General features: G+C 34.7%; 1 protein-coding gene across 9 annotated transcripts in view; it reads right to left on the reverse strand.

The window, feature by feature from the left end:
* The window catches only part of OSBPL8 (oxysterol binding protein like 8), a 222,682-nt gene that overhangs the window by 44,034 nt on the left and 165,377 nt on the right, over nucleotides 1-13,271 (reverse strand). For all 9 annotated transcript variants that reach the window (XM_072655427.1, XM_072655418.1, XM_072655421.1 and 6 more), the window contains 7 exons: nucleotides 12,927-13,011; nucleotides 11,177-11,348; nucleotides 6,925-7,162; nucleotides 6,151-6,335; nucleotides 4,007-4,088; nucleotides 3,595-3,693; nucleotides 554-650 (listed from right to left, as the gene is read on the reverse strand). In XM_072655427.1, the coding sequence (XP_072511528.1) occupies nucleotides 554-650; nucleotides 3,595-3,693; nucleotides 4,007-4,088; nucleotides 6,151-6,335; nucleotides 6,925-7,162; nucleotides 11,177-11,348; nucleotides 12,927-13,011 (958 nt within the window). The remainder of the gene's footprint in view (nucleotides 1-553; nucleotides 651-3,594; nucleotides 3,694-4,006; nucleotides 4,089-6,150; nucleotides 6,336-6,924; nucleotides 7,163-11,176; nucleotides 11,349-12,926; nucleotides 13,012-13,271) is intronic.

Here is a 13,271-nt window from a genome sequence, read left to right on the forward strand (position 1 = left end):
CCAAGTATAGCAATTACCCTATATAATAAGAATAGGAAGAGGAAAGAAGAGATTGGAGTTACCTCCCTATCAGAAGCCCTGGAAATGTAACAGGACTGCTTTTCTTATCCCCAAACCTGGGGCAACTATAAAGCCCATCTATCTCCCTCCTCTGAAACTAGGATTTCTTTCTTTGGAGGAAAACATTTTTACTCACTTAAATTATTTACCTCTCTGGTCAGGAACTTAACTAGGCCAGCTAATCTATACTTGGATCAAGGTTCACTATTCAGACAAAAGCAACAACTTGACAAAACTGGAGATAAAGGAGCTCTGCTCAAAACCTATCCTTGTATCCTTGAATATTTGTAGGGAATTTCTAACTGCATAATGGCCATTTTTGTATAATAGGACATACCTCTACTTATGGTCTGACAAAATCAGCACAAAAAGTACACCTGTCATCCAAGTAAATCTGGTGGATAAAATGAGCATTAACTATACAAAGGCACTAGAAATTTAAGGTATGAAAGATAACCAAACTCTGACTAGCTAAAGTTGAATATAAACTCACCATAGAACTTGGACTTGGCCAGGATACTACCACTAAGGCAAAACCCATCCTTTCGGTTGCTAATATAGAAGGCAGAAATAGGTGGGTGATGGGACACCTATTGAACACAACAGGAAAAATAATAATATAAGCATATATTACTATGCTGTATCATCTTAAATTTATTAGTTAACTCTAAAAGTGTACTCTAATGAAGACGTTCACAAGATAAAAACCTGAAGAGACCATGTATAAAAACTGTGGTTCAAATCTTCATGTATGTAATGGCAATTTAAATGGGAAGATCTTTCTCATTCATTAATAGCCCATGTGACCTGCTTAAAACACATGGAGGTCTAAGTCACATGTGGTAGAAGGAGTTTGCTGAATGGGTGGAACAGGAAGAGTGGAGCAGAACTGACAGGAAGTTATTGAGAGTAGTTATGGTGAAAGGAGAGGAAAGACAAAGGCAAGCAGGAACAGCTAGGCTCGTGAGTATTTGTTTGCGAGAAAGCCCCAGCAGAAGTGGGGGAAGGCTTGGGAATGACTTTGTCCCCTGCAGTGATAATGTGTATTGACTTGTTGGCTAGGATGATGGATTTGGCTTTCAGGTGTCTGAATAAATGTTTTTCTTCTGCCTTCTGTATGGAGAGTTGGTATTCTCTGTGATTCTGAACTACACCAGCAGATTCATAGTCGTTCTCAGTGCCGTGACTATTGCCTGGGTGATACAACGTATAAGACTGAAAAGGTCCTAGAAAATCAATGAAAATAATGCTGAAGCTACACAATCACAGAAGGTTTGAGAAAGAAGAAAGCTTGATCACTACGGAGTTAGTGGAGTAACTTTCAGCTCAAGGTCATATAGTTAAAACAAAGGGCCAGGATAGGCTCAGGCCTCCTAACTTTGCTCTTTCTGCTACAAGCCACCTTCCTACTTCAAAATCATGTTTGCTTCCTGAAATGAAATCAATGCCAGATATTGACATTTGCAGGTTATAGATTTATGGGATTTGGTAGAAAGGACCTTACATTCACTAAGGAACATCAAGTTCATTCCCTTCATTTAAAGATGAGTAATTTGAAATTCAAACAAGTTAAGTGATTTGTCCAAAGTCATACATACATGGTAGAACCAGGACTCAAACCTAGGTCCTCTGACTCCAAACCCACTCATTGTTTACTCTAAAGTACTGCCTCGCCTCTTACTATATCATGGTACCTCCAAAGCACCTGCTACACACATGAAGATGTGAGGCTGTCCAGATAAATGAGGATATAAACATTATTAGCTTTTAATTATGTACAAAATAGATGTATTTTGGTGTAAGCAAACATATATTCAATTAAAGATATGCTATGTACAAGACACCCTGCTAAGTGCTAATGGGAATACAAAAATATAAAGACATGGTCCTTTGCCCAAGAAATTTATTGTCTAGTTGGAAAAACAAGACAAATACATACAATGTTAAATAACAATGTATGATCACAGGTTTAATCTAACAGTCCAAGAGATATCAAATAGCACGTGATTGATTATGTAGAATGTAAATAAAATGAGTAAATTACCCCATGTGATTGACTACAATAGCAGCAATAGGAATTAAAAGGAGGGAGATGACAACGAGCTCAAGTCATCTGAGAAGGCTTTAGGGATAAGAAAGGGTACAAGCCAGATTCGGAAAGATGAGCAGAATTTGGATAAGCATAAAAGGTTGGGGAAGAGCAAGAAGAAAACTGCATTTAAAAAGTGTCAACAAAAGAAAGAATAAGATACATTCAGGTTACCATAATTGTATCTGTTAGTCTGGGAGTCAAAGTTCAGTAAATTAACTGGGGCTAAACACTGAACAGCAGACTGGGCCACAACAAGGAAAGTACTGCACGCCAGACTAAAGGGTTAGATTTTGAAGGAAAGAGGGAGTCACTGAAGATTACTGATCAAAGGAATGATATGGTCAAGGTATTGTTTTAGAAACACGAGTCTGCAAAATGCTCCTAATCTAGAATAGGAAGCTGAAGACAGAAAGATCAAGTAGAACTCTCTATTAAAGTAGTCAAGACATAAGGTGTTGGAGGGCATGAAGCAGGATGGTAGCAATAGAAGTGGAAATAAATGAAACACAAATCCTGATCCAAACAAAAAGATAAATTGGGAAATAATAATTTACTTATACAAAATAATACATATAAACAGAAAGTTCACTTAGTAAAAATATATTCACCTATTTTTTTAAAAATCCATTTATACACAATTTTAATGAAACCTGTATTCATTTGTCTAAAGATGAGAAGAAGTACCTCCAAAAAATAGAGAATACAAAACCAACAACAATTAACACTTATATAGCACTATAGGTGTTATTTCAATCTCCACTTTACAGATGAGGAAACTGAGGCCCAGAAAAGGCCAAGTGAATTAACTAAGGATTGCAAAGCTAGTCTGAGGACAGACTTGAACAGTAGAGAGAGTGCTCTAACCACTTAGCTAACCAGTGATTAGCATATGGAACATTTCCAAGTAAAGAACAATATTCAGTAACAAAATCCTCATACTATGTCAATACAGGGGAAACACAATAAATTGAATTGCATTGGATTCTAGTTATCAGGCTGTCCTTGGAGTCCATGGTAAAAAACAGGTGAAACAGTATTATAATAAATATATTTATTCTTTTATTTTAAAAAAGCATATGAGATATATGTTGGGGTGTATTTTTTTTTTTTTACAAAGGCAATAAGTAACTAAATTGAGAAATGAATCTCTGAAAGGTCAGCACGAGAAGCTAGACCAGTCATAAGGTATGCTATTTTCAAGTTGGGAAATAGTTTTCTTTACTTATTTTTTACTGAATAACTTTCATGGCTATGGTAGTAGTGCTTCTAAGAAAATTACATTCACAACTGAGAAAGAGGAAAGCCTATTTACTTACAAAACATCCATAAATTTTTTTTACTGGAATATTATTAGAAAATTTTATTTTCACTAATAATTTTCTTCAAAAATAGCCCACTGACCATTTTTGTCAGTTTTGTTTTATAGGATATGCTGCTCATACCTGTTCAGCAATATAAAAAGTCTTGCTGTTTGTCCTTGGATGAACCCAGAGACAGCGGAAAGTCTCGCCAAGTATAGGATTATATGGTTTCTTTAATCCCTAAAGAAAAAAAAGTGGAATGTAAGCTTCAAGATAGTTTTAAAAGTTTGTCATGTAGATACCATCTCTAAAGAGGTCAAAGGTTTAGCATTTTACATGACAGGAGGCATTGAATGATACGATTCCTTGACATAAGATTAAGTCTATTACATAATCATGTTAACCATAACCAGGTTTAATGTTAGGAAGCAGAGACACATTCTGGTAAACCAAAAATGTTTAATAATAAAGCTGAGAAGAAACAAAGATGTCTCTTTAAAAAAAAATGAAGGTTCTACAGTAATAAAAAAACAATAATAGGCAGTAAAATTACCTGTGGCTTTTTGTAGAATCCTGACAAATACCATTTCACTACTCTTTTCAGACGGAAATAAGGATTTTCTTCAAGAGATGCTCTATGAAATAACAAAAGTAACATGACATGACTAAATTGTGAGTCTTCTTTAATTAACATATTATACAATTATATGAGTTGAAATATGATATGAAATATAACATTATAAAATAATTTGCATAATATTTAAACAATTAGGAAATATAGTTATATTAGTTTATGTTCCAGAACCATTTAAGTAGTTTTAACCAATTCTGTAAAAAGCATTTGGCAATCTGAAAGTTATTAATGATGATGCTCCAAATTAAAGAAAAGAGTTCATCAAAACTGTTAAGTACTAGTACAAAAAAGTCACTTGGCAAAATTTGCATTATTCTCTAAAGTACTGAAATATAGTCTCAACATAGATTATACTTCAGTTACTCTTAGAAGAGTGTATACCACCAAACAGTACGTTCTTTGAAAACCGTGTTACAACTTAGCAAACAAAGACCTGATCTGGAGAAATAAGGACAATGTGTAAGATAAACAGAAATAGAGAAGGAAACAATTAATTTTTCCATATTTTGAGCATTTGCTTCCCAAATATGGAAATAGTTTAATGTCAACATGGAAGTAGTGTTCCAAGGGAGTGTCCCAGGAATCTAAGGTTGGCTCTCTTCTGTTTAAAATTTTTACTAATAACGATTATCAATAATAATAATAATAATAATAAATAATGTTTATCAAATTGTCAAGTGACAGAGAGCTGGGAGAGACAGCCAGGGGCCAGGATCCAAAAGTGTTGGATCCTGTTGACAAGTTAGAGTTTGAGTTTAATCTAATAAGATTTAAATCAACAGGGATAACTGTAAAGTCTTATATTTGGCTACAAAAAAATGAATTTCAAAAATTTGAGATGGGAAAAGGTAGTTTGATAGCAGATGTTCTAGCAAAGATCAGGGAAGGGAGAGGGTTACTTGTCTGAAAGCTCAATGCATCAGCAGTATGATGTGGCAGCAAAAAAAGCTTATGTGATCTTGTGCTGCAATAGGAGTGGTACAGCTTTCAGGAAGGAAAATGAGAGTCTCGTGTTAGTCTAGTCTTATCTTCCGTTCTAAATGCCATTATTTCAAAAGGCACAAAGAAGCTGTAAAGTTTCCAGAGGGCAGCAACCAGGACAGTGAATAGATCTGAGACCACATCAAGGGAGGACTGAGAGAAGGAAATGGGAACTTTAGCATAGGAAATAAAAGACTCAGAGAAGACATGAGAGTTGGCCCATCTTCACCTGATGTGAGGAGAGAATACCTGACAATTAGCACAAATCCAAAGGGAAATAATCTGTCTCAAGACTGAAAAGTCTTCGAGACAAGATTGGATGGCCTTTTGTTGACATGGAGATTCCTTCCGTGTGTGAACCGGATTGGATGGCCACTGATGTCTCTCTCAACTCTGAAACTTTTTGATTCCATAAAACTGCGTATCTTTGACTTCGGGAAGTACACCGTGTTATATGAACTCATGATTTTTTCAAGAGGGAGTTAAGAGGAAAAAGTATTAGTCTATTCAATCTGTTATTAATCTATCAATCTATTCAAATTTATCTTTTCACTAATTAATTTAAGAATAGATCTTTAGCTAAGGTAAGTAGCCAGGGCCTTGTCTCGGATCACTGCTACTAATAAAGCACTGGCAGTATTTGTCATTCTTTAGCAGGTAGAAACAACTGTGCTTTGTACCTGTAAGCAATAAAAATTCAAGTAGAACATTACCAGGCAGCACACTTCCTTAATCTGTATTCCCAACCACTGTCCTAAGGTCTCTGCCAAGGAGGAAAGTGCTTCTCCACATCTGACAGCCTTTTACGTCTTCCTGAGGTCTTGCCTGTTTAACTAAATCTGTCTAAAAAGTTGATTTGAGGACACCTTTCATGCTGCTTATGCTGGTGTTTATCCTGCTTATCGGAATTACTATTATACTGGTCTTTCTTCACATCCAGAAAAAATCCCCAAAATGGGTGGAAGAGAAAGGTAGTCTTATAAACAAATTATTTAGAAAGGCAGAATTTAGAGTGCCATTACAGAGAATTAACTGAAACATTAATAAATATTTTGTATTTTAAGAAAAAAGAATTCACTTACTCAGAGAGGAAATCTGCATGATAGTAGTAATCAGAGAGTTTATCCAGAAAAGAACGAGGCTCCAAGATAAATGTAGGCAGAACAACCCTGGACAGGTCCATCCCGGGACGAACTTGTTTCAGCAATGTCCATATAAGACTCTTGTTTTCTTCAGACACAGTTTCGGTTTGAGAAGCCTCACCTGCCTTCAACAATTAAATACAACTACTGAAATACTCCATTTACTTTAACAAAAAGATGTTTGAACAGTTTACATGTGAAAAAAATTCTCCCTTTATAATGGTTAAAGTATTATAAAATAGAAGCTCTTAAGTTTTTAAAAAGTATACAAAACAAATGTCATTATAAAAGGACCGACAAATTAAATAGTACAAAAATATATTATACTGAATCATTCCATGTTGACTTTAATATAAACATACATATATACACAGACACACACATAAGAGAAAGAACATAAAAGAAGAGGTTTTGGAGGGGGTTGTTTGGGATTTTTTTTTTTTGCTATTTGCCTTGAATATCATTATCACCAAGTACAGTCCCATTTATGTCAGTGAGAAAATTTTAAATGCTAGTTTTTAAAGAATGTTGGGTAAATTATTTCCAGAAGCATCCTACAGATTACTGAGCTGTGTGAAACATATAGAGGTAGAACTTTTGTATTAAAATAGAAATTATGCAAATGCTTCTTTAATTAAAAACACTGACAGTTGGTATAAACATATTTTCCAATTCCAAACATTACAAAACAAAACAAGAACTGCAGGTTCTTACCTCTCCAAGTTCTTCATGGCTCTGCTCTGTATAAGTAGTCTCTTTCAGAAGTTCAATGGGCTCAGGCTCAATGTAGGAATCATCCTGTCTTTCTGATGTATCTGTATCACTTTCTTCACTTTTCCCAATTCCCTCATTGTCAGATTCATCATGTTCATGATCATTTTCCTTATCTGATTTATCAGAGTACATATCTTGGTCCTTAAAATGTTGTCGTTCAATTTCACTGTCATTTAATCTGAGGTAGGGAAGAATTAAGAGTACAAGTAAAGAAGAAAAAGGTTTCATTTTTGACAAAGATAAATCTCTACCATCTCTTTTTAATATTTAACAATTTAAAAACATATTGGGTAGGTTAGGATCTGTGTCTCTTGAGGTGGCACAAGTACAGAGCCCTGGGCCTGGAGTCAGGAAAACCTGAATATAAATCTGACTCCAAATACTTACCAGCTATATGATATTGGGCAAGTTCCTCAACCTGCATTTGCCTCAGTTTCCACAACTGTAAAATGGGTATGATAATAGCACCTCCCTACCAGGATTGTTGTGAAGATGAAATGAGTATAGTCCCTGGAACATAACAGATGTTACATAAATGCTAGCTGCTATTATTATTATAGCTTTAGATTGTTTAAAACTTATATTTTGGAAGTTCCCCAAATAAACAAAAGTTTGAAACTTATATCCATTAGTCACAAAAACTGAGAATTGGAAAGAGACCTTAGAGTCATCCAGTGTGACTCCAACATGAAGCCTGACTCTCCCTACAACATCCTGCTAAATGGTCATCCAGTTTCCTGCTGAATACTTCAAAGGCAGGGCACTCAATATCTTTTTTTTTTTTTTTAATATTCAGTGTTCTACAATCACTACCTTATAACTTAGATTTTTTTTACCCTCTCTCCCCAAGATGGCATACAATTTTATACAGGTTCTACACAGACATTCCTATTAAACACATTTTCATCATAGTCATGTTGCGCATAAGAATTAAAATGAATGGGAGAAATCATATAACAAACCACAATGTAACACAAAAGAAAATGATCTGCTACATTCTGCAACTGAATTCCACAGTTCTTTCTCTGGATGTGGAAGGCATTTTGCCTTAAAAGACCATTGGGGATTTTTTAAGTCCTTGCATTGCAATGAAGTTCTAAGTCTACCAGAAAAAACTCTCGCACACTGTGGTCGTTGCTGTGCACAAAGCACTCCTGGATCTGCTCCTTTCGCTCAGCATCAGATTATATAAGTCTTTCCAGGCCTCTCTGAGGGCATTCCATACCTTATAAGGTAGCCCACTCCGTTTCTGGACAGCTCTAATTGCTATCTCTTGCTTTAAATAGCGCCTATCAAATAGCCATGTGTATTCTGTTGTGGAATAATTAACTATTATTTGATTATAATATGGCAGATAAATTTCAGAGTTCTTATTAGTTCAAAATAGTTAAGACAAGGAATAACAATCACTTCACAGTGAGAATGGTTAATATGACACATAATAGTATAACCTAAAAAAGATGCTAAATTCTTGATAAGAGACTTCAAATAATTAGGACTTGTATGGTAAAGCCCAAGTTAATGTTCCTGAAAAGAAGCATTAACTTAACTGACTACTTTAATATTGGAGAGAAAAGCCTATGGGAAGAAAGTGAGCAACATACATTTTTGAGCTACATGAGAATCTAAAGACCTTTAGTTCAATTTTCTCATTTTAGAAATGAGGAAACTGAGGCCCCAAAAGTAAACTACTTTGCCCAAAGACACACAAGTGTCATGATAGGACTTCTTGTGGCTGTTGTTGTTCAGTCATTTCAGTAGTGTCCAACTCTTCGTGGTCCCTTTTCTTGGCAAAGATAATTTGCCAAGTGGTTTGCCATTTCCTTCTCTAGCTCATTTTACAGATGAGGAAACTGAGACAAACAGGGTAAAGAGACTTGCCCAAGGTCACACAGCTAGAAGGTGTCTGAAGCCAGATATGAACTCTGCACATGAGACTTCCTGACACTATGCTTGCATTCTATCCACTGCAACATTACACAGTGACATGGAATAGCATAAAAAAAGCCATTAAATCTTTTTGAAAACTTTTTCCTAAAAGATAATTTTCAGTCTTTTATTTGCTATATCATGCAAGTAAGAAATGGACTCAAAGTCTGGGGAATTGTTTCAGTATTATTCCAGTCTTGCTCAACTAGATTTCTACCTCGGTGTCTCCTGGAGGTAACCCTGGATTCTAAAAGGCTGTATCAGCAGTGTACAAGCTCTGGAAGATCCAATCAAGATGGAAGTGTTTTGAGGATGGGATTGGCATGATCTTGTATTTTTGTCATCTAAGGAACAGCCCAGCTAGATCTGGAATGTTTTCATCAGAAGGTTGAAGTGCTTTAATCACATAGCAACTCACAAAGATAAACAACTAAACACGGTGGGGTTACAACCCCTTTTGATAGAGTGAACATCCACACTAATGAAATTACAGATTCTTTAAGTATTAAAAGAAAAAATACAAAGCAGTCAGGTGAAACAAAAGTTATAGAGAGGAAATCTGACATAAAAATTCATTAATATAACCACCTAAAGAAGACCCCTGGAACAGGAAAAAAAAATTAAGCCACTCAAAGCCATTTAAATATCTAATTTTAGTATACAAATCTTGAAGAGAAGCACTAGTAACTACTTATGTGGAAATAAGTTTCTCACCCCAGGTTCCTGGCACCATTGTTATTATTAATAATAACTAAAAGAATGATATTTTACATTTACGTAGTGCTTTACACTTCAAAAATCTGTAATTTCATTGCTGTGGGTACTCCTCCACTGATGCAGACTGCAATCCCTCTCCAACTTAGTAGCTGTCTTTACGAGTTGTTGTAACGAAACATTCATCATTTTGTAACAAACCTTGGGATGAGTCTCTCAACACTGAGTTATCTAGACTGATGATCTCTGGACAAGAGAGAGACACACAGTCCATCACCAGACCTATTCTCAAAGCAGTTCTAGTCTGAGCAGACCTTTTGGAACTACTACTCTCCTGGCACTGTCTTCAAGAGCCCAAAAGCACACTTTTATACTACGAAGAAGCAAAGCAGAAGAGGGTATACAAATGTTTCAAGGTTTGTAAAACATCTTCCTCATAACAATCCCATAAAGTAGATGGTGCAAGTAGTCTTACCACAGGATTTTTTTATTAAATTATTTTATTTGTTTTCAGTGTTCTACAATCACTTTCACATATCTTAGATTATTTTCCCCTCCCTCCTCACTCCCTCCCTGAGACAGCATTCCTATTAAATACATTTTCACCTCAGTCATGTTGCATAGAAAAATTAAAATGAATGGGAGAAACCATAAAACAAAACATAACATAATACAAAAGAAAATGGTCTGCTTCTATCTGCAACCCAATTCCATAGTTCTTTCTCTGGACGTGGATAGCATTTTGCCTCAAGAGTCCATTAGGAATTATTTAGGTCTTTGCATTGCAATGAAGTACTAAGTCTACTGAAAAATTCCTTGCACACTGTGGTTGTCGCTATATACAAACTTGTTCTGGTTCTGCTCATTTCACTGAGTATCAGTTCATATAAGTCCTTCCAGGCCTCTCTGAAGTCTTCCTGTTTATCATTTCTTATAATACAATATTATCATAGGACTGAAGGCTTGAACTTTAGAGAATATCCAGTTCAACCCTTAATTTTAGAAATGAACAATTAAGGTCCATGAAGTTCTATTAACTTGCCCAAGGTCATAGAGGTAGTAAAAGTATTAAAGCTAGGAGTAAAGCTCAGGTTTTCTGAGCATGTTTACCTCTCTAACATAATTCTGGACTGTGAGATTACAGACAAAAAGGAAAGTTCAACTATTCAATAAAGGTAAAAAAAGGAAAAAAAAAACTGTGTCAAATCAAGTAAGACAAGAATAAAAGATCCTTTAGCCTCATAGTGGAATATTCTTGCATTTCAAAAAAAGAACTTCTTGCTAAAAAAGGGAGTTAGGTGGTACCACTACAGCTGCTGGGACCTAGCAGGAAGCAATATTGTGTTTTCTACAAGTTACCAACAAGGATCTAGGTAGAGTAAGCCCACCAAGTCTCTGCCTTGCTAGCTGACAAAAAATTTCAACCTCCAGTAGCAACTAAACAAGTTTACATCATATTTTGGATCATTAGTAAAGCTGTTAGTCTCCCAATCAGCCCAGTGAACGCTACTTCACACTATGGCCAAGCCCACTAGCAGCGTCTACTCACTGGAAGTTGTCACCACTATGGAGATTGTTAGCACGTAGTAAGCCATAGAAAGTCACGTGTGTATTTTCCGACGACATGCTCAGGTCATGTTCTTTACCTTCCCTGATCATTGTTCGTTTAAGAAGACTGGAACATTTCAAAGCCAATTCCAAAGCATCCATCCAGCACCTACCTAAAGGAATTAACATTAATTCATGTAATTTTAAAAACTCCAACAATAATACCCATTTTAATTCAACCATTAACCAAGAAAATGTTATCTTTCCCTGAGAAACTGACACTGTCAAAAGTAAACAAAATATTTTTTCCATGAAACTGTGATATAGTTTATGTTACTTTTCTTTTAGTTTATTCTAGCACTGATTCATTAACTTTATACCTCCAAATGAGAGCCAGTGTGGTGTAATAGATAGAAAATTGGCCTTGATTTCAGAGAGAACTGGGTTCAAGCTCTCCTTCTGACATATATTGGCTGTGTGGCCCTGGACAAGTAAGTCACTAACCTCTCTCACAATCAATATCCTAAGAATATAAATTGAAGCATATGTGCCAACTTGAATTGGTAGAGGAGTTTTCTCATCTAGGATTTCCCTATACCAATCAAATCACAAGTCATCCCTATTCCTAAATAGGTTATTTATTTTAAGTTATAAAGTATTTTTCAAATATTATAGATATATATCTGGTTTTTACACTTTTCCAATGAGAAGTTTTAAAATGTGGTATTATCAAAGGTTCCTACATTATATGGTGTGTTCTGGAGCTGCTGTGGACATAGCAGCTTTACTTTGAAGCAACATTATATATTAGAAAGAACTCTGAACTTGGGTTACAGTTAGAAAATTTGAGCTTGAACTGGGTCTACAACTTACCAGCTGGGTAAAAAAAAAGTATATGACCTCATTAGACCTCAAGTTTCCTTGAGGATCTATAAAATAGGGATTGTGGGATTCTGAAATGAGAGAGACCTAAAAATAACTTTATCCAACTCCTCATGATATATATCTTGCTTACCTTACAGGTAATATAGTTTTATATATTAAAGGAAATACCATAGAAAACAACATTATAAACTATAAAACACTATATAAATATGATACTATATAAAATATAAAATTTTTTTAAATATAAGACTATCTAGCTTTCAAATATTTACTTACCATTTCTTTTTATCCTAATACTGGGAAAGACTATCAAATAATTCAAGTAAATCCACTCTTTAAAGTAGTTACACCATAGGAAGAAATTAGCTCTTTTGACTGCCATGATTCATGTCCTTCATTTTACTAGAGTACCATAAAGTTGTACCTCTATCAGATTTAAAATATTCCATATTTTTGTTAAAAAAACCTTTATTTATTCTAGCACAATTTAAGGCTAGCTTAATGGGACAAATGTTGTTTTATAAGAATTTCCTTAAAAAAGTAAATTTCCTCCTACATTCTACCTCTCACATTTTAAATCAGTTCGGTTTTTTTTTTTGAACCTTCTGAAATTCAGCTTTGTGAAAACATATTTAAAATAAAGATACTCTTGGTTGCTACATCATTGCCTTATTAGATTGTTTCTTGTTTCTCTCTTAAGTGGCATGAAACCAGTAGGCTAAAATAAAATGAACAGATTTTATAGTTTAACATCATAATTGTTGTACTGTTTAAAAGGTTTGTAATTACCATACTTTACAAATTCTATAAAAACATAAATCTTACAAAAAAAGCTTAAAAATAAACCAAAAAGTAAAGGTATTTACCATCTGATTCTGAAGTAGCTCGGATGATCAAATAACTGCTAGGCAAAGGCTGAGTTATAGATCCAACTGCTTCACCTTTGGGGCCCTTAAAATATAAGTAAAACAAGTGGAGTATAAGAAAATACCAGTCTTGAATTTTTATGGTTTATTAATACTTCTATAAGTAAAGGATGCTAATCTGGTGGTTTATGACGTATGAAAAAATGCTTTCACAATTTTAATAGGATTACACAAAAATATGAACTGAAGAACTGGAAAGTGATCTTTTTATTGGAATTTTAGCTTTCTTAATCAAACAGATATCATTAGAGAAATTTTTTCTATTAAAGTATCTCTTATAATACA

The sequence above is a fragment of the Notamacropus eugenii genome, chromosome 3 (genome assembly GCF_028372415.1).
Source record: "Notamacropus eugenii isolate mMacEug1 chromosome 3, mMacEug1.pri_v2, whole genome shotgun sequence".
NCBI lineage: Eukaryota > Metazoa > Chordata > Mammalia > Diprotodontia > Macropodidae > Notamacropus > Notamacropus eugenii.